This window comes from Entelurus aequoreus, linkage group LG08 (genome assembly GCF_033978785.1).
Source record: "Entelurus aequoreus isolate RoL-2023_Sb linkage group LG08, RoL_Eaeq_v1.1, whole genome shotgun sequence".
In the NCBI taxonomy this organism is placed as follows: Eukaryota; Metazoa; Chordata; class Actinopteri; order Syngnathiformes; family Syngnathidae; genus Entelurus; species Entelurus aequoreus.
The window spans coordinates 45406854-45429178 of NC_084738.1; the positions used below are offsets into that span (position 1 = coordinate 45406854).

A 22325-nucleotide genomic window follows, 5' to 3' on the forward strand; every position below is an offset into this window, starting at 1 on the left:
GTACAAAGTGCTTGGATTCGAGTGTCCTTGGTTAGAGTCAGAGCGCTGTCTTTGTTGAGACTGCCATTACATTCCTAAGATAAGGAGCACAGCTAGACTGGGGAAACAGCAGGTGGGGGGACAGGAGAAGGAGGAAGTAGACAGGAGTTCCGGGGTTTTGGTAGACCGATCTGGACCGGGCTAGGGAACGCTTGGGTGCTGGGTTGGTCTCAGGTTTGTCCTCTAAGCTTTGAGAATAAACTACAAAATACCAACTATTGCCTGGAGATTGAATATAAACATCAGCGTATTGCCATAAAAAGAATCTGGGAGAGACTAGCAATTTGAATTCCCCATTGGAGGAATGCTGGTCGACGCAACAATATATATATATATATATATGAAATACTTGACTTTTGGTGGATTCCAGCTGTAAATATACTCCTCCCCTCTTAACCACGCCCCCGCCAAACCCCTGACCCCCCCCCCCCCCCCCCATCTCCCGAATTCGGAGGTCTCAAGGTTGGCTAGTATGGGTGTGAGGAAAAAATCATCTGTCGGTTCCAATGTCTTTTTAGGAATATGCTGCATGAGCTGAATAGCCCTATTGTAAAGCATTATGAGTTTAAACACAAATAGATACATAAATAACAATCGACTAAATATTCACATGCCTATTTTGAAAAAAATATATCAAAACTCCAGAGCCAGGTTTGTTTTTATTTAAAAAATGTGTTTTATTAATACTTTCTCCTTGGTCAAAAGCAGAATATTATAAGACCTAATATCAGTCATGTCATTAGAAAGCCACCAACAGAGGCTTTTGCTTCAGGAAACAGAAACAAAATTGCAACTTGTACGTGATGGAAAAAAAGTCCCTTAACCAAATTTTTTCTTCTCAGACAAAAACATGTTGGAATTTTCTAAGCAAAGATGGCGGTGCTGCTACATTAAGGCTGAACCTCTCTAGAAGACAAGCGGTGTGAATGCAGCTTCCTCAGTAAAGTGACATTTTTTAAAATTTTAAATAGCAACATTAAATAAGAAGAAGCAGGTAGGTATTGCACAGATCTTTGTACCTTTTAGAAAAACAGACCTTTACTACGGCACCCCAGAGGAGAATTACACAGGAGACTAACTAGGCTTTTTCTAGTCTGTCATTTGGTATGGAGATATTTCTGTAAATGAACTTCAGCTGTTTTTATGTGTTCTATGGTGGAGTGTCTGCTGGTGGATGTTATGGGTGAACTTAAAGAAGTGCTTAGCCTCTAAAAGCCTCCTCATTGGCATGTAAAACTCAACACAAGACAAAAATTAAAAAAAACAACTACTCAGTGTCTCACTCCATTCAATAAAAGTTTAGTGAAAATCACAAAGGCTTCTAAAAAGGTGAACACCAGTTTGTACAGTGCTCTTCTAAAAACAACATAAAAAAAAAAGGTGTGTGATGTATCAGCTCAACTGATGCGATCATTTAAATTAACATTGCGGACTAAAACCATTTGTCAAAATACACGCACACACTCACATCTTGGAGGGAGTGGTTTGTCCATCAATCAGGGGATGGTGGGGTAGAAACATTGACGTACCACAAAAAAAATAAAAGGGTTCCCCAAAAGTCATTCCTTTACGTGTGGTAGATCTTGTCGTACTCTGTGCAGTTATGAGAAGAGGTCAGGTCGCGGCAGATGGACGCCGAGATTCCGCCGTGGTGCCGTTGGTTGTCGGCCATGGTCAGGTTGAGCAGGCTCGTGCAGGTGGGCAGGTAAACGTGCTGCACGTGCTCCACCTCTGAGCGACACACTGGACACAACTGCAAGGAAGAAATAGGACACTGATTAGTTTTTTAATTCCCCCCATGGCTAACTTTGGTGCTGCGTCGCAGGTATAGTCTCACCTGCAGCTGACTGGCGCAGGTCTGGCAGCACACTAGGTGTCCGCACGGGCAGAAGGCAGCGTCGATCTGCTCCTCGCAGCACAGCATGCACAGCAGCGCCTCTTGCAGCTTCTGCAGCCTCTCCTGCAGCGCTCGACTCTGCTGGCAGCTGCCACAGTCGGAGCCGTCGTCTTGCTGCTCCGCCTCCTCGTGATGCTGCATGTCGTCCCGGCTGGGTGAGCGTGACGACGGCGAGCCGCTGCTGGAGCGTGACATTAAGTCCATGACGCCGGCGTTGTAGAGGGCGCGGCGGGCGTGATCGTAGACTTCCTTGGACGTGCGGCGGATGTCGAAGACGTACTTCTTGCCCAAGTTTATGTTTTCGTTGAGGAAGAGGGACGCCAGGTGGCCCTTGAAGTCCCGGCTGTACTGCATCATCACCGCGTTTGTAACTGTGTCGCACCTTGACAGAGGCAGAACATAGAAGGAGATGACATTTGCAGGAATTTTACGGGAAAACTTTTGAGTTTGCTTCCAAAGAACTCTTAATGCAGAGGTGTCAAACTTGTTTTTATTGAGGGCCACATCACAGTTATGGTAGCCCTCTGAGGGCCGCGTGTAAGAGTGGATATTATACGAATAAAAATATTTGCTTCATGATATTAAATAATTATCTATGCATTTAATTTTATTTTTTTAACATACGCTGTAAAAAAAATTATATTTTAGATTTTCCTGCAAAAAACTGGCGGCTCAGCCGCCAGAATTTTACCGTAAAATTTGCGGGGAATTTTACAGCTTATTACTTTAAAAAGCAGTACTATTGTTTGTTTACGGTAAAATTCTTGCAACTAAGCTGCTTTTTTTTTTTTACCACAAAAACCTACGGTCATTTTTATAGTGTATTACTGTAAATAACGGTATGACAGTTTTTACTGTAAAATGGCAGCTCAGTCACCAGAATTGTACGTAAAATTTGTTGTCGTTTTAAAGAGTGTACATTTTGATGGATAACTTGCTTTGATATCATAAATCAAGCAGATATTTCTTCTTTTTACTTTTTTTTTTATTTTTGGGGGGAATATATGATATAATATTTTGTTGCATTACTAGATAATACTAAAGTTTCATGCAATTGCATGTAGTGTCTATATTTTTTAATGTCAAAATGGAAAGAAAGTACATTCACTAAGAAAAGATAAAATACATTGATGCATATTATTTCCAGGCATTCGCAGGCCACATAAAATGATGTGGCAGGCCAGATCTGGCCCACGGGCTTTGAGTTTGACTTCCCCCAAAGAAGCGTTTTGTCTTGTCACTCACACACTAGTGACCTGGAGGTGTAGCTGCAACATATAAACCTGCTCATTAAGTCTCTCTAAGGTTGTTAGCATCATAACTACTCTTCCTATGTTGCTTGCTAACTTGGTTCCAATCAATCAGGCAGTCATCAAACAACTTGTCTTTGATTTTGTCCTAAAAGAAGGCGTTTTTTTTGTGTTACCTGTAAAAGGCGTGGGTTTCGGTGATGGCACGGTACAAGCCACTGGCGGCCCGATTGCTGATCAGCTTGAACATAAGCACTACGTTGTCGTTGGTCTCTTTGGTAACCGTCAAGTAAACGGTCTTCCCCGACTGGGTGGCGATCTGAATGACAGGATAGCTCACCCTGTTTGTTGCGAGAGAGAAGACCGCATTTAGGATTCAAAATGTTAGGCAAATTGCAGGATTTGGTTGTGTTGGTACGCACCGGTTGACGAGGCTGAAGTCCTCCTTGCAGATGGCGATGCCTTCAGGTCCGACGCCGATGGCCAGACGTTGTCCGTTGGCGTCCCGGGCCCAGTGCCACTCCACGCCGTAGTGCTCCAGCAAAGAGACAAGCTGCAGGGCTTGATACTCCACAGAGCCTTGGCTCGCCCCCTCCAGAGCCTTGTGTCTGGATACAATGCTGTGGAAGACACCCAATGTCATCAATCTTATCTTTTACTGTAAAGAAAGGGGGCGCAATACTACTACCCCCCCAGAGAGTTTACAAATAGAGACGGTTGCGTAAGACCAATGCCGTGAGTGCAACACCACTACTTGTATTGATCTCTGGGGTCAGCTGTACGACCTGCACAGTTCGTTATGGTCCTCCTACCTGTTGATGGTGTCAGGACAGGGCTCCTCCCCACAAAGCTCTGAGTACCAGTACTGGGCTGTGTTTTGGTTGTAGTCGCCAAACTCGGCCTGGGCCAAGAGGGCACTCAGTTCCTCAGCTTGCTCCAAGCCCATGCGCAGGTGACCGTTGTGGAGGTCCTCTTTCACTTGCATGAAGAATACGTGTCTAGAGGGGGGTGGAAAGGAACCAGTTAATTAAAGTTAAAGTACCAATGATAGTCTCACACACACACTAGGTGTGGTGAAATTTGTCCTCTGCATTTGACCCATCCCCTTTTTCACCCCCTGGGAGTTGAGGGGAGCTGTAGGCAGCAGTGGTGGCTGCGCCTATTCTCATTTTTGGTGATTTAACCCCCAATTTCAACCCTTGATGCTGAGTGCCAAGCAGTGAGGTAATGGGTCCCATTTTTATAGTCTTTGGTATGACTCGGCCGGGGTTTGAACTCACAACCTACCGATCTCAGGGCGGACACTCTAACCACTAAGCCACTGAGTAGGTAATCGATTCTTCTTTGAGGGTATAAGTCACTTTGACTTGCGAGTCACTGCAACACAAACAATGTGGGCCTTACAAGTCTTCACTGACGCATTTTCTCTTTCAAAGTCCTAAAAATGCACAGTTAGAACTTCCCTTAGAAGAAAGTGTTTTCACAAGACTGAGCTACAATATGTTGGTCTCTGATTCGTACTTGCTGTCAGACCTTGAATAAACTCATGTGAAGATCTACAGCACATTGTTGGGGAATTCTATGGGCCCACTTGTCAAGATGAAGTGTCTTTACCAACTGCTTTTGTTCGGGTTGAAGAACACCAAGTTCTGGCGTTGTCAAAGACAGCAGTCTTTTCCATTGTTTTGTCCACAAGATGTGAGGAATTCTGCACAGCGGGAAGCGAGAACACCCTGACTGATAATCCTGACATCATCGTGGCTGCCGCTGAACTATAGTAACCTCGGCTGACGCCTACCTTCACTCGACTTATGGCACAGTAACCTTAAGAAGATTGGAAGTGGTGACTACTGACACGCTCTGCTTTCAGTTTTGTTTCCGCCACCGAGCAGTATCAATCAGTTTTCAGTAATTGTTGATCTTCTGGGAAATTCTACTTTAGAATATCAAGCCGGATCATACTGAACTGAACCACGTGGTGGAAAAATGCCTTAAAAAGGTGTCTCCTTAAAAAGGCGTCTCCTATCTAGACCTGGGCCAATAACAATTTTTACATATTTATTGACCTACAAATTATTGTCAACATTATTTTGAAACCAAATTAACCACTAATGTAATGATAATACATAATAATAATAATGCAATTATACCCATGCAATAAACATGTTTTTCTCGTATAATTTAACATTATAATTGAAGTGTAAACTTTTAAATACCAAGTTAAATATAATAAAGAAATTCTAAAAAATTAAATATACAACATTTTGCACTTGAATAAAAATCACAACCAAAAGCAATAAAATAGGTTCTGTCTCTGTTAAAGAGGGGCGGGAGACCCTCAAATATAAACAACCAAAACAATACTGTAGTTCAGTTGTTTAGACAGTAATGTGTTTATACAAGTTTAGATTGGGAAATTACGTTTCGTAATGGGGAAAGACGTTAGTCTCTTCTTAATGTCTCTTGTTTACGTGTTAGCAAGCTGGTTATCAAGCACAGTTTTTGATCGTTTTAATTTAGTAAGGTATTACTAACCATCGGGAGTTTTACAGCGGCTATCGTTGCTACCGTTTATTTACATAGGCCCGCAGCTGCTGCAACCAATGCAAAAGAGTGACTGCTTTTTTAACCCGTAGCAACGCATACATGGCGATTATCGAGGCTGGCAATCTTACCAACTTAATTTCCATTTATTGTCCGGATAATTGACATATCGAATATCGGCCTATAGGCCTACTCCTATTATGCAAATTTTACTTTTTTGTGATGTTCTAACAGTACAGGAAACGCCTCCTTCCCCAGGCTTCGCTACACATTGTAAAATTAAGCCTGGAGCTCTGCCAACTATCCATCAATCAGATAGAGACACAAGAGTTATACCGGTACATGTGAAACTTTAGTTTTTCTTTAGCAAATGGGCTTACCTAGCATTGTGTTGCTGTTAAAATTGGGGTGTAATGTTAGTACTTTAGCGAACATGGCTAAGCTCGTGTTACTAACGTTTTTGTTCTGGTGTCTCACTCCTTAACTGTACCTTGCTGTGTGTGATATGTGGATTCTAGTACATATAAAAAGTTGATAACAAGTACAATCGCAAAAGTACAAACAGCACTTTTGTAGCTTCTACATTCCAGTACAAAGGCCAATACACTATTGTGGGACGTCTGAGGCTTTGAATATGCGATCGGTCTTGACACCCATTTTTTCTTTTGTATATCTGGCTATGTGTTCCATGGGGACGGAGGCACTGACGCTTCCTGTGCCGTCCTGAGAGACCGACCGAGGCTCTCTGGTGGATCGGCACATATACAACAAAGGTATGTAGAAAAAAACACACTAGACACGCTTCAAGAAGACATCACACGCTTCGCAGGCGAAAATGTCCGCCATCCAGACCACAACAAGCAAGCGGCGTAACAAACATAGCTTTGATACGGTGTTAAACATCCCGCACAAACACTTCCCCATTGTGTCAGGCCCAGCAGGAGTCATGTGATGCGGCGCTGTTACCTGCCTGACGCAAACAATAGGCTTGGCCTAAAGGCAGCAGGGTGCCGAGTGCCGACCTGGGGTTACTATTGGGCAAGCCGCGGAGGTTACTACAGTTCAGGTTTGCCAAAGGTTACCATCAGTCAGTCGTGCTGAGACTAGTCTACTTTGTGTAGGTATTATGGCTCATTGTGGTATTATTTTATGTTGCATCATATTATAATACACCTGTGAAACACTTGAGACTTTAAGCTTCATAAAAGAAGAACAATTATTACTGACACTTATGCTTATGGTCCATTTACAATGCATCCGGAAAGAGCTTTACTTTTTCCACAGTTTGTTGCAGCCTTATTTCAAAATGGAATACATCAATTTTTGTCCTCAAAATTCTACTCACAATACCCCATATGACAATGTGAAAAGTTGTTTTATGATTTATGCAAATTTTTCTGTAATTGCTGCATCAACAAAGTATTGAGCAAATGCTGTGAATACTTAAGTACATGTGATTTTTTTATTTTAATAAATGTTCAAAATTTTAAAAAACAAAAAACTACTTTTTTCGGCATGGTCTGCAGAATTTTGAGGACAAAAAATTAATTAAATTACATTTTGGAACAAGGCTGTAACATAAAATGTGGAAAAAGTGAAGCTCTGAATAGTTTCTGGATGCATTGTATTATGTTATAAATGATAAATAAATAAATGTTAAACCAAATTGAACATCAGCCCTATTTTGGATCAGCACAAATCATCCAAAACACTTCATTTATTTGAAATTTCTCACTAAAATCTTTTTTTTTCCAGATTAATTAAGTATTGTTTTTCTATAATATTCCTTACATGTTTAACTATTTCATACAAACAAATGGTGATAAACAGAACTTTTTTGTGGGTGAGGTCGGTAAAATAAACGTAACACGACCCGACCACAGTCGTTGTGGGTGCACGCATGTGTTAACAGGTGCCTTCTTTGGCAGATCTGAGGTCAGCGATGCTAGATGACAAACATTAGTATAATTAGCTGCAGGTTTTAAAAACTACAGCAGAAGACTGACTGCTCATCTGGTCCAACTGCCTTGAGGCGGAGTGAGGGAGCGATACTTTGCGACAAAAGCAAAAAAACATGGCTGCTCCTCATGCTGACATTTTAAACAAACAAGACATTCATCCAGGGGAAAAAATATATCAGGATCAGTCTCGCTGGGGCCAGCTGAGTGACCGAGGAGGTGGTCACATACAGCCCAGTCAGCATGTTTTGCTGGCGATGGAGTGGAGCTCCTGCAGGCACAGCTGGTAAAGTTTGATGCCAAATATTTCGCAGCTACCGCCGTGATCTGCTATACAACTGCAACTGTGTAGCTGCGAGAAGCCAGACTATTAGCGATATTACACAAAAACTACTAACAAACTTGAAAAAAAACATGATATTTTTGGGCGGATTTAGGATTATATTGACTTATATTTGTGGAAACGCCAACTGTCCTTTATGTTTTGATATCTCTCACACTTAACTTCCTCCCATAGGACTGGAGTCGGACCGCATGGAGCGCAACTTTTAACCAGGCGGATTTTGCCGGACTCTAAACGAGAGGTAGGGATCGCCAACAATATTTTGTCAGTGGTGTCAAGTAGGGAAATAAACAAATGGGAACATTTGTGTTTGATTACAATATTTTGGTGCAAATCCAGTATTAAAATAATTTAAACATTTTATTTATATTATAAAGAAAATGTTTTTATTTTTGATACTTCTAACGCATTACTGCCTCCTACAAGCTCGTGGTTGAACTTTGACGTCAGTATAAGCATCTAAATGAGGTGTAGGAATCAATTTTGAAAGGTACGATATCACAATTCCATTGGGTGGCATCAAGAAAAACTATTTAGCTACATAGCGGATCGAGAATAAACATGGAAATTAATCACATTCATGTTTGATGACGTTTAAAGCATTTATACAATTAATTGTATCGCCAATATCTGTATTTAATGCCGGTGCACCGATACAATGTGTATAAGTGTCATCTGCGGTCACTCGAACGAGTATGACGATCCTCCTGGTAGGGGTGTATCCCTTTATGGAGGATGCCTGTGCGTGACTTAGTTTAGCGTGGGGAGACTGGTGCACAGACAGTCACCATACGATCCTTGACAGAATCGGGTCAGGGTCCAGTGGCATGGAGTCCAAGACGACTGGGGACCCTTTTCTGCTGCAGCCTTCTTCTGCCATCGCAGCCGTTGTGGTAGTTCTTAAAACTACCGTCTTCCGCCTGCTCCGTTGTTGAGGTCTTCACCGTATCCCTGGCTAGGGGGCAGTCAGGTATTAGGCCTTTGCAAAGGGCCACCTGGGGTAACAGTAGTAAAGGGGTTAACCTCCTAGTGCCCCAAGACCCCAAAGAGGAGCCTCCACTGCCGGTTGCACTTTAATGTCATGCCCAAGACAAGTATAAGTGTACATGCATTTCAAACCGCTGTTTCTACAGCATCCCGAAAAAGTCCTTTTTGTGTGCAACGTCTACTCCTCATTTGTTAAAACTGAATGGTGAAATCATTTAGCATTTATCAAATGATTATAAACATCCTTATTAAACTTATGCTAGCTGGTCTTCTAAAGCATTTTTAACACAACCTGTAGGAGACACCACATATATCAGGCGTGGCGAAGTTGGTAGAGTGGCCGTGCCAGCAATCGGAGGGTTGCTGGTTACTGGGGTTCAATCCCCACCTTCTACCATCCTAGTCACGTCCGTTGTGTCCTTGGGCAAGACACTTCACCCTTGCTCCTGATGGCTGCTGGTTAGCGCCTTGCATGGCAGCTCCCGCCATCAGTGTGTGTGAATGGATGAATGTGGAAATACTGTCAAAGCGCTTTGAGTACCTTGAAGGTAGAAAAGCGCTATACAAGTATAACCCATTTATTTATAGTCATGTGAACTTGGGAGGGTTTGTCCAAGGTGAGCCTCATACCATTCTCTTGTATTATTCCTTTCAAAGCCCATTAGGCTTAAACGGGCCTATAATAAAAGCTTAAAATCCCTCTCAACTAAAGAGGTGCATCATGTCAAGTGAGCCATTCAGACATTTGCGCTAACTCCATTAAGAGCCATCGCAGCATTCCATCGTCGTTTTTAGAACCACGATCACCAAGGTGTCAGACCGTGCCAGAAAGTCACCTGACCTACTTGACTGTACCGCTGTGCATAGATAAAGTGAGTGAGGGTGCTGCAGGAATTTAAATGTTCAACAGCCTGCTCGGAATCACTGAATCACAAGCAACAAAGTCAAATAATGTCCTTCATTCTCTTCTGCACATCTCTATAATAAACCTTTGTCCATCTTAGTGTCTTCTAACCCCGAGCCAACGTCGCCTGTTCGAGTGGGATGCAGTGAATGTCAGCTGGTTTAGTGTACAAATGTGTGTGTGTGTTTCAGAACAAAACAGCTCCACACACAAAGTGAAACCCAACACCCCTGCTCAGATGCTGCAACCCGCCCACTGGCAGCCAATCAGTGGCACAGCCCTCGGCGCTTGCAACAATGCGGTTTGTACGGGGCGCAACAAAGGTTACTAGCTGTCAATGAACTCCAGTAAACTTTGCGCTACGCCTTCCCTCTTTAATCAGGACTGATGAAATTACAAAAATATTTAGAAAATAAATTAGCGCAGACTTATGGGCTGTTTGTACTTTGACCTTTTCAAATGTGACTGCAGTCTAAATGGCAGTGTGACCTGTTTGCGATGTTTAAGTTATCATAGTTTCACTGATTACTGTTACTTCTAGACCTCCACCCCAGATCCCACCTCACTCCTACCCACTTCTCCAAAGTGGGCTGGCTCAAGGTGGAGGACAGGGTTAAACAACTTGCACTGAGCCTAGTCTATAAAATCCACTACACCTCCCTGATACCGAAGTACATGTCAAACTACTTCCTTAACGTAAATGACCGCCATAACCACAACACCAGGGGGAGCTCCACTAACCACGTTAAACCCAGATTCCGAACTAACAAAGGTCTTAACTCATTCTCTTTCTATGCCACATCAATGTGGAATGCGCTCCCAACAGGTATAAAAGAAAGGGCATCTCTATCCTCCTTCAAAACCGCAATAAAAGTTCACCTCCAGGCAGCTACAATCCTTAACTAACACCCTCCCCGGATTGCTAATAATCAAATGCTAATAATCAAATGTAAACAATCAAATGCAGATACTTTTTCTTATGCCTTCTGATCTCTCTCTCTCTCTCTCTCTCTCTCTCTCTCTCTCTCTCTCTCTCTCTCTCTCTCTCTCTCTCTCTCTCTCTCTCTCTCTCTCTCTCTCTCTCTCTCTCTCTCTCTCTCTCTCTCTCTCTCTCTCTCTCTCTCTCTCTCTCTCTCTCTCTCTCTCTCTCTCTCTCTCTCCACTACTTGCTGTCCATATCCTACCCCCCCCCCCTCCACACCCCTGATTGTAAATAATGTAAATAATTCAATGTGATTATCTTGTGTGATGACTGTATTATGATGATTGTATATATGATAGTATATATCTATCATGAATCAATTTAAGTGGACCCCGACTTAAACAAGTTGAAAAACTTATTCGGGTGTTACCATTTAGTGGTCAATTGTACGGAATATGTACTTCACTGTGCAACCTACTAATAAAAGTCTCAATCAATCAATCAATCAAACGATTAAAGTATTTTTCAAAGCTTCACTAGTCAATAGAGTGCAAATAATAGGCTATACTCTCTCTATATGGTGTGTTTAGAACTGGTGGGAAGTTGGAAATATGAAAACAAATCATCCATCCATCCATTTTCTACTGCTTGTCCTTTTCGGGGTTGCGGGGGCTGAAGCCTATTCCAGCTGCACTCGGGCGGAGGGTAGAGCACACCCAGTCGTAAGTAAATTAACAGTTTCTTTGCAAAGTGACGTCGCCAACTGCTGCTCTGGCATTAAAAATGACAGTTTTTTCAGTCACTTTCTTTAGGCTTTCTTTTGATGAATTAATTTGCGAGTCAGACTTTCCCGAGTTGGTGTTTGTGCCAAAAAAGTAGTTACATATTCAAATTCCAAGTAGATGAAAGTTTTGATTGTGGTTAAAATGTCTAAAAACTAGTTTCAGATGCAGTGAGACTATTCCTTGCTAGTTAATTTGTAGCCAAGTCGGCTTTTACAAACACTGGCAGAATAAATACTTGTGATAAAAATGTGTACCAGTAACCGTGTCCTCTGATTGCACCCGACAACTCAAGCAAGTTTAAAGGAAAAGAAAATGTGTTATTTTAAAAACATCCCCTGGGCGAGTCTAGTTTAACGACGCAGGGCTCGTTTAGTGCACGTCACGGAAAAAAAAAACAGATTAATGCAAATAAGATGCTCAACAACAACAACCATTTTTGGAGAGCCTCTCTTTGCAGATCTAGAGCTGGTTGGAGTCAAGCCACTGGGAGGAAGGTCTGCGTGTCTGTACTTCCTTCTAAAGGCTCTTCTTACACACTGAAAGCCTATTTCATGCAAGAAGCTGGCCAGAGTGTGATAGCAAAGACAGGGAAAAAGGAGCTGCTGTGGATGATAATAAAGCATGGCTAATCAAAGCCTTGCTTGTGTTGGTTGCAGGCTAGTTAGACGTAACTTCTGCATTTAAAAAAAGAACTTAAACAGCCCAAATGACCCTCTAAGCTCGACGTGGCAGCCGCTTATATAAGCTGTTCTCAGAGAGCACACATTATGTAATCTTAAAAACGTCCTATAGGAAGGCTGCACAGACTCGCGCATCGCAGGCTCCTTCTGCTTTGTTCTGAGCAAAGCTCATTTAAATTATGTTTACCACGACATGCAAAAGTTACTGTGCTTCCAAAGCACCTGTTGAAAAGATCTGTGTGTGCGCGCATGGATTATCCTGCGGCCTTACATGCGTGACACACACACAAATGTATGCTTGCGTGCGTGCGTGCGTGCGTGCGTCATGATAAGGCAGAGGGCAATGGTAGCATTAGTGGGTCAAAGGTGACGGCACCATTGCTTAAAACCAAACACTCAAACTTGGGAAGGACTTGCATTTCTGCAGCAGATTCCTAAAATCCGTCTTTTGCAGCAGGTCCTTCAAAACAGAGCGCTCCTGTCATATACAGGATCTTTGACAAGCATTTTTGTAGTACAGTTGGGGAAATAAGTTAATCCTCAGCTAGTTTTGCAAGTCCTGACAAAGATATGAACATTTAAAAACTGCGTGGAATTCTGACTAAAAGTATTTGCAGAACATTTACGATTCTCCATTCATTCCAATGAATGTTTTATTTTTTTAGATCACACACTAAGTAGAAAATAACACTTGTGACTTTTTGGCCCTATCTTGTGCGTACAAAAGATTTATAAATGAGAGACAATAAAGTAGTCCTTTCCCTAAACTCAAATCGTTATGTGTATGAAAGACATCAGTCACAGATTCAAACCTCCCCACCACCATGGGAAAAACAAAAGAGCTGCCAAAGGAACTTGGAGACAAGATTTTAGACCTACACAAGACTGGAATGAGTACATGACGGCCAAGAGGAGGCTAGGCGAGAAAGAGATTGCATTGAGGGAAGGATGAACCGTAGAATCTTGGACGAGAAGCTCTTGGCTGCAACCTGAACACTGAAGATAGGGCATGAATGCTCTTCCAGACGGACAATGACCCAAAACATACTGCCAGAGCAAAAAAAGGAGTGGCTCAAAAACAATGTGTTGGTCTTGGTTCTAGGCCAAGGGTGTCAAAGTGTGGGCTAGAGGCCATTTGTGGCTTGCAGCTTTTTTTTAATTTTTATTGGTCCGCGACACATTCTGAAGACGAAATAAACATGTCTCATATTACAGCATTGTGCTAAAAAAAAAACAACCAAAAAAAACTAATGGGACCTGAAAACATTTGTGATTTCTGTGTACCCTGTCATGATCATGTCGACAAATGTCTTGCAAGATTTGGTAAGTTTTTGGGTGCGCTAGAGCCCTCAAAAAATGTTTAGTTAGCAGTATAGCAATAATAATTACGGCTGTTAACATTAATGCATGTGATTAAAAAAATATATATCGTGTTACCAGAAATGAGTGAAGATTAATTACATCCAGATTAAGGCTTAACCCCAAATACGCGCACATTGTTACACGGTCTGTAATTACGATGAGAGACGGACAATTTCTCTTCAAAACAGAACTTTAGCTACAACTGAGGTAACTTGTTAGGGACGGCGTGGCGAAGTTGGTAGAGTGGCTGGGCCAGCAATCGGAGTGTTGCTGGTTACTGGGGTTCAATTCCCACCTTCTACCTTCCTAGTCACGTCAGTTGTGTCCTTGGGCAAGACACTTCACCCTTTGCCTCTGATGGCTGCTGGTTAGCGCCTTGCATGGCAGCTCCCGCCATCAGTGTGTGAATGTGTGTGTGAATGGGTAAATGTGGAAATACTGTCAAAGCGCTTTGAGTACCTTGAAGGTAGAAAAGCGCTATACAAGTACAACCCATTTATCATTTGTTGGTATTGCAGCGACACACCTTCTTGTCATTGGCGCACATCAAGTTTAAATTACCATCTTAAAGCAAAACATGAATGCTACATCGACAACAAGCAGAGGACGACATACGACGCTAGCGGAATTTACCCGCGTCAATGTTGTCAACAAAAGTACCACAGATAAGTTCAACAATGCCTTTGCAAAATGGACAGCCACCGTGTGTGTGAAGACCAAGTCCTGCAAGAAGATGCCATTCACATCACCACAGCTGATCTGTCATACAATACCTTGGAGAGGCACAATTACAGCAAGGATAAACCAACTGCACTACACAAACAAGAGCATCAAGTTGCATGTGCTGGCTGGATGTCAATTTATTTTGCTTACTGGAGAAAATTGGACATCTGCAAGTAATCAAAACAAGCTTCTTTGGTGTACCACAAGCGGTACACGTACCACAGTTTGCGAATCCCTGCCAAAGAAATTCTGTGGTCTGAGTTGAAACTTTCAAATTGCAAAGCAACTGCGAATTTGGAGAGAATTGGTAAAGACAAGTGGACCAAAATCCCTCCTGATAACCAACTACAAGACATGTCTGACCTCTGTGTTTACCAACAAAGCAACTACAAGACATGTCTGACCTCTGCGCTTACCAACAAAGCTTTTATTTCCCCCAATGTAGGTCTTTAAAAATAGCACAAAACTCCTGACTTATAAAAGGACCTTTGAGCAGCATTTTTTGCAGCATGTCCTTAAAAACAGCAGCGCGCTCCTGTCATGTACAGGACTTAGACTAGCGTTTTTTGTAGTATGTCTTTGACAACAGTAGAGAGCTCCTGTCATAAAGAGAATCTTTGACTCATGTTTTAGCAGTACGTCTTTAAAGACAGCAGAGCCCTCCTGTCGTATAGAGGATCTTTGACAAGCATTTTAGCAGTGTCTTTCGAAACAGCAGAGTGCTCCTGCCGTATAGAGGATCTTTGACTAGCGTTTTTGCAGTACGTCTTTAAAAACAGCAGATCGCTCCGGTCGTTTAGCGAATCTTTGACTAGTGTTTTTGCAGTATGTCCTTAAAAACAGCAGAGCGCTCCTGTGATACATACACACTGTAGTTAGTCAGTCCTAAGCACTAGCTTCATCTTCTGTTTTAATTTACAACTTTATCAGATGTTATGTAGGATTGTTTTAGCTACCGTAATTGTTCCCGCCAACTCATATCGCACCTTTTTACGCAACACCCCCATCATACCCTAACCCCAACTTATCTTCGCCCTCCAGGGCGCAACGCCAGCCGTCTGTTGATAACCCCTGCTAATCTAGCGAGGTCAGCGCACGGGCGGCAAGGTGTCCCCCCTCAACCCTCCAACCACCCCCACCTCCTGTTTTCTTTTCACTTTCTGCCTCAAAAAGGTTGCCAAATATCGGCCAGAGAGTGGCGGAGTGAGACTTGATGGGGAGACAAAACAAGTAGCAACAAGTTGCGACAGCTTGAATGAAGTCAACATCAAGCCAAGGCGCCGTGCCAGACGGCGGCAACCAGCCTATTTAGAATGCATTTATTACCTCTACCAAGCACATTATTGTTGTTGTTGTTATTTAGCACACAGTATACAAACCCTTTTGTGGAGAACTTGCTATCTAACATACAGAAACACTGTATAAATAAAAATGCAAACATTTTTTTTACTCCTGTTTTAAAATAAAAACAATTAGTACCATTTAGAAATTGGACCAACATTCAAAAACACAGTGCTGTATAAGATAAATAACATATACTGTAGATACACTGCTAAACAAAAATTGGACAATTGTTTTTCATGTTTTGTACCAGAATGAAAATGGTGGCATCCTCTCCGTCTAAACTAAACATAATTTAAATCCAGATTGGACAATTCATGCTGCCTCTGAATCAAAATTGGTTATGGGACAGTCATCTTTTGCGCACCACAAGTTATGTTTGACTCTACAGAATGATGCTTGTTGTTTATATCAACTCAATGTTGCATTTTAAAAGGCAAGTTTTTACATTATGTTCCTTTCCCGTATTTCACAACAAGAGCTATTTGTTGACATCTGCCTCTGTATTGTCAGAGCACACACTGCTGATTGCAGAAACCACACAATGTGACATTCCAGGATTTTTTTAACCTCGCTTTTCTTAACAGTTAGTGCCTGATATCAATCTGGAATACCACAAAGAACCTTTAAAGTTCTTATAGTAGCACCATGGAGTGAACAAAACATTAGAACACAACTCGACGAGCTAGATAGGTGCTGAGAGCTCCAAATCTTTCTATTTATAGCTGCACACCCATATGGGGCTCAGAAGCACTGAGTCAGTACCTGGGCTTGTCACTGTTTATTAGTCAGAGGGTTTTTACAGACGCAAAGTATCGGGTAAAGTTGTTAGCACTGTTTGTTAGGATTACGCAAAACATAGTTGGTCTTGGCCTGAATTTGTTGGGAAAAGCAATAATTTAAACATGCCTAGTGCGCTCAAGAGCAATGTCAATTCCCATGACAACAAAGCTTAAGCCAGAACATCCTAGACGGGCCAGGAGTTGCGCCGTTTCCCCAAACGACAACTGCAAAAATGTCAAAACGCTGTGCTGTGCCTTTGTTTGCCACAAAGCCACGCACTGTTATTCTGAGCGTGAATGGGGGGCAGTGACAGAGGTCCTGGCGGTCACAGAGAGGAGGGTCCCGGGGGCTCACATTTCCAGCTCGGTCACAACGACCTGCAGTAACCCCGGAAGAGCTCAGAGAAGAGGTTACTGCAGGGCATGGCGGCGTTTAGGAAACAAAGGCATCAGATAATGCTCCTGGAAATTGTAAACAGTGGCTTCATATAGTTTTTTTTGTCCAGTCTTAATTTAAAGGAAGCTTTTTGGCTCATTCTCCAAGACTTAAGTTGCCCAAAACTTGGAAGTACATTAGAGTAGTCAATGTAATACTTTTATAGCAATCTATTATCCACCAAAAATTAATCAACACAGATTTCTATGCCTACAGTCAAACATGGTGGTGGTAGCATCACAGTCTGGGGCCACATGAGCCCTGCAGACACTGGAGAGGTACGGTTCAGTGAGGGAAAAATGAATTTTAATTACCTGGTTTGTTCCTGCAGAATAAGATGGGGCTCCACAAAGAACTTTACTCGCAGTCTCAGTCGGCAGGGCACCACGTTGTCCATCTGCTGACAAATGCGATTCCTCAGATTGAGCCACAGGTTCTCGCCTTTGCTTCCCGTGAACTGCAGCCCAAAGTAGTCCACCTCGATTATGCCTAACTTTCTGCAAACCTGGGGGGGGGGACAGTATGAATGCATCAATGCCCTGCAAGAACCTGATTAAGTCACGTAGTTTGAAAACATTTCTAATTATATTTCTACACCGTCTTTTTGCCCTGTCACTTGAAGGAAGCGTCCCGTACCGTGCCAGAATGCCAATGGTAGGGTCCGGTCTGCATAATCCAAATGTTAGCATGCAAACTAACAAAAATACTGCACTACTGTGGTTAATTATATCATGTACAATTTTCTGATATGATTGAAAGTAGTATGTGTTTGTATTTGGTCACATAATCCTTTAAAAGCATTTTTCTAAAAACCCAGTTTCCATATGAGTTGGGAAATTGTGTTAGATTTAAATATAAACGGAATACAATGATTTGCAAATCCTTTTCAACCCATATTCAATTGAATGCACTACAAAGACAAGATATTTGATGTACAAACTCATATACTTAATTTTTTTTTTGCAAATAATAATTAACTTAGAATTTCATGGTTGCAACACGTGCCAAAGTAGTTGGGAAAGGGCATGTTCACCACTGTGTTACATGGCCTTTCCTTTTAACAACACTCAGTAAACGTTTGGGAACTGAGGAGACACATTTTTTTAGCTTCTCAGGTGGAATTCTTTCCCATTCTTGCTTGATATACAGTTTAAGTTGTTCAACAGTCCGGGGGTCTCCGTTGTGGTATTTTAGGCTTCATAATGCGCCACACATTTTCAATGGGAGACACGTCTGGACTACAGGCAGGCCAGTCTAGTACTCGCACTCTTTTACTATGAAGCCACGTTGATGTAACACGTGGCTTGGCATTGTCTTGCTGAAATAAGCAGGGGCGTCCATGGTAACGTTGCTTGGATGGCAACATATGTTGCTCCAAAACCGGTATGTACCTTTCAGCATTAATGGCGCCTTCACAGATGTGTAAGTTACCCATGTCTTGGGCACTAATACACCCCCATACCATCACAGATGCTGGCTTTTCAACTTTGCGCCTATAACAATCCGGATGGTTCTTTTCCTCTTTGGTCCGGCGGACACGACGTCCACAGTTTCCAAAAACAATTTGAAATGTGGACTCGTCAGACCACAGAACACTTTTCCACTTTGTATCAGTCCATCTTAGATGAGCTCAGGCCCAGCGAAGCCGACGGCGTTTCTGGGTGTTGTTGATAAACAGTTTTCGCCTTGCATAGGAGAGTTTTAACTTGCACTTACAGATGTAGCGACCAACTGTAGTTACTGACAGTGGGTTTCTGAAGTGTTCCTGAGCCCATGTGGTGATATCCTTTACACACTGATGTCGCTTGTTGATGCAGTACAGCCTGAGGGATCGAAGGACGGGCTTAGCTGCTTACGTGCAGTGATTTCTCCAGATTCTCTGAACCCTTTGATGATATTACGGACCGTAGATGGTGAAATCCCTAAATTCCTTGCAATAGCTGGTTGGGAAAGGTTTTTCTTAAACTGTTCAACCATTTGCTCACGCATTTGTTGACAAAGTGGTGACCCTCGCCCCATCCTTGTTTGTGAATGACTGAGCATTTCATGGAATCTACTTTTATACCCAATCATGGCACCCACCTGTTCCCAATCTGCCTGTTCACCTGTGGGATGTTCCAAATAAGTGTTTGATGAGCATTCCTCAACTTTATCAGTATTTATTGCCACCTTTCCCAACTTCTTTGTCACGTGTTGCTGGCATCAAATTCTAAAGTTAATGATTATTTGCAAAAAAAAATGTTTATCAGTTTGAACATCAAATATGTTGTCTTTGTAGCATATTCAACTGAATATGGGTTGAAAATGATTTGCAAATCATTGTATTTTGTTTATATTTACATCTAACACAATTTCCCAACTCATATGGAAACGGGGTTTGTACTAAGGTCAAAGTGCACGTGTCCATCCGCGGCGCTGCAGGGAGTTCCCAGGAAAGTAACATCTGGAAGAAGGTCCACACACAGGGACAGAGGATAGGGGTCAAAAAAATATATCGCTTTACCAAAAGTTAGTGAAGATTAATTACATCCAGGGTAAGGCTTAACCCCGAAGACGCGCACATTGTTACACAGTCTGTGTTTACGATGAGCGACGGACAATTTCTCTTCAAAACAGAACTTAAGATACAACTGAGGTAACTTGTTGGTATTGCAGCGACACACCTTCTTGTCATTGGCGCACATCAAGTTCAAATTACCATCTTAAAGCAAAACATGAATGCTACATCGACAACAAATGACGCTGGCGGAGTTTACTTGCGTCAATGTTGTCAACAAAAGTACCACAGATAAGTTCAAGAATGCCTTTGCAAAATGGACAGCCACCGTGTGTGTGAAGACCAAGTCCTGCAAGAAGATGTCATTCATATCACCACAGCTGATCTGTCATCCAATACATTGGAGAGGCACAATTACAGCAAGGACAAACCAACTGTACTACACAACCAAGAGCATCAAGTTGCATGTGCTGGCTGGATGTCAATTTTTTTTGCTTACTAGAGAAAATTGGACCTGTCCATCCGCGGCGCTGCAGGGAGTTCCCAGGAAAGTAACACCTGGAAGAAGGTCCACACATAGGGACAGAGGATAGGGGTCGGAGGTCACCGGACCCAAATCGATCACAGGTTGACTAGTCAAGTAAATAAACTGAGTGGTATGCAGGCTGTCCGGCACCAACATTTGACCCACAAGGAGAGGGGGTCTACAAGAAATGGTATTTAAACACAGTGTTCTGACAGGACAGCAGAATGAAGAGATTTGGCACACTTCTCCTAGAGCTGCAACTCTAGTCCGAGGCTCGCTGAAACAAATAAAGCTTTTTGTTCGACGATTCCTCTTGGCGTCTCCTTGGGTCATCACCCATCACATGACCATCAAATATACAACACTACTTTATTGTCAAAGGAATATTTTCATCTTATCTAGTCCCTTGGCCCAAAATGTTAATAGTTCAGTTCTAATGGTACATAAGTATAACCTCACTCTCTGCAGATCCTTGTAGTTCGCTGAGCTCCACACAAGGATCTGGGATTTCTCAATAGGAGATGTATTTCAGAAGGCGGGGCCTTGTAAAAAAATCATTGTACGTGATTGGATAAACCACGTGTTCGTTATCTTGAATGACGTGCTACTTCAACCACTCACATCGAAATCAACCCATGATGCTGGGAAATCCAAAACAGAACAGCCGACATGTTGGATAACGACAGAGCGAAAAGTTAGAGAACTTTTACTGAAACCACGCAGTCAGTAGATGATCAATGTCGTTTGTGCAAAGAAAATATATCAGCACACGACTCCTGGCTGTGTGCCGCCATTGTTGTTTGAATCAAACAGTCGCTTCGGCGCTACGTCACATCTATGAAATCCCGCCCGGCGATCTTGATTGGTTAATTATTTTTTGCTATCTTGAAGGAGTTTGCAATGCCTTCGAACCCAGATCCTTGTGTGGAGCTCAGCGAACTGCAAGGATCTGGCGAGAGTCAGGTTAACATTAGTATGCCAGTGGTTTATCCATCCATCCATCTTCTTCCGCTTATCCGAGGTTGGGTCGCAGGGGCAGCAGCCTAAGCAGGGAAGCCCAGACTTCCCTCTACCCAGCCACTTCGTCCAGCTCTTACCGGGGGATCCCGGGGCGTTCCCAGGCCAGCCGGGAGACATAGTCTTCCCAACGTGTCCTGGGTCTTCCCCGTGGCCTCCTACCAGTCGGACGTGCCCTAAACACTTCCCTAGGGAGGCGTTCGGGAGAGCCCCGCCACCCGGCGGAGGAAACTCATTTCTGCTGCTTGTACCCGTGATCTTGTTCTTTCGGTCATAACCCAAAGCTCATGACCATAGGTGAGGATGGGAACGTAGATCGACTGGTAAATTGAGAGCTTTGACTTACGGCTCAGCTCCTTCTTTACCACAACGGATCGATACAGCGTCCGCATTACTGAAGACGCCGCACCGATCCGCCTGTCAATCTCACGATCCACTCTTCCCTCACTCGTGAACAAGACTCCGAGGTACTTGAACTCCTCCATTCCAGTGGTTTATGTTGTGTTTTAATGTCATATTTTATGTTACATAAAGGGTGATTTTTTTTTCTTGGTGCAAATTTGCCCCTGTGGCCCCCCTGGCTCTACGCCACTGAGTCCACAGCAGCAGCCAGTGGGAACCTCATTACATAACATGATCGAACCCATTCACCGCATGCATACCTAATGCATTTAAAGTTGTTGTTTTTTTAGAACCTAATGCTACATCCACTTTCGGAGGGACGATTGTCTGCGCGCGTCACAAAGTGTGGAGTGGAGATTTGAAAGGTTGAGAACATCAAGTGCTCGGCGACTTGAGAATGAACTCTAGTAACCTTCTGAGAAAAGCCATCCGCCTCCATGAGACCTAATGCACTGGCTATATCATCACTATGTTAAACAACAATAACCAAGTTGTGTAAACTACTCTTGTAACTTTACGTCTTTAAAGTAAAGTGACACAATGACAAATGTTATCCAAACTCACCTTATTCAAACAATCCTCCCCGTTTGCCTTGGCGTCAACTTCCACTTCCATCACTACCGAGTCCGGGCGAGTAACGTGGCAAAGCATTTCGTCTGGCGGCTTAAAATCTTTGGTTTACGTGCCACTCTTCACTCAGAACAAAAAACAAACCCCTAATCAAAACAATTCTCCAGCTTTCTTTATGATCCCCGTCATGTAGCCCCTGCACGACACTTGCTTACGACTTTCACTCACAGTCTGTGTGGCGGAGCTCCAGTCGCCGGCCCGGGTCTATATGAACCGAGCAACCACGGACGAGCACCGCCCCACGCGCCGCTGGACCAATGGCGGGGCAGCTTCTAAGAGCCACTTCCGGCTTTTTGGCCA

General features: G+C 43.0%; 1 protein-coding gene and 1 long non-coding RNA gene across 3 annotated transcripts; one reads left to right on the forward strand and one right to left on the reverse strand.

Annotated features, from left to right (window-relative positions):
* Nucleotides 1-1316: 1316 nt before the first annotated feature.
* Nucleotides 1317-22227, reverse strand: mylipa (myosin regulatory light chain interacting protein a). Its single transcript, XM_062056605.1, has 7 exons — nt 21960-22227; nt 17268-17458; nt 3999-4184; nt 3609-3806; nt 3363-3527; nt 1877-2318; nt 1317-1792 (listed from the first exon to the last, which is right to left on the reverse strand). Exons 1-7 carry the CDS (start codon nt 22044-22046, stop codon nt 1607-1609), a joined length of 1455 nt encoding a protein of 484 aa, XP_061912589.1. The 5' UTR covers nt 22047-22227; the 3' UTR covers nt 1317-1606.
* LOC133655947 (uncharacterized) lies at nt 3259-10817 on the forward strand. 2 transcript variants are annotated; one of them, XR_009827067.1, is made up of 3 exons: nt 3259-6503; nt 8206-8272; nt 10023-10817. It is a non-coding gene; the product is annotated as an uncharacterized LOC133655947 (long non-coding RNA). The 2 variants fall into 2 exon arrangements; XR_009827068.1 differs by having other exon boundaries at nt 10114-10817.
* Nucleotides 22228-22325: the final 98 nt, after the last annotated feature.

Coding starts and splice junctions, on each gene's coding strand:
- mylipa (XM_062056605.1), bottom strand. CDS start 22,046: ATGCTTTGCCACGTTACTCGCCCGGACTCGGTAGTGATGGAAGTGGAA. Junction 4,185..17,267: donor ATTCTGCAGGAACAAACCAG/GTAATTAAAATT, acceptor ACCCCCCTCTAG/ACACGTATTCTTCATGCAAG. Junction 3,807..3,998: donor TGTCCTGACACCATCAACAG/GTAGGAGGACCA, acceptor TGTCTTCCACAG/CATTGTATCCAGACACAAGG.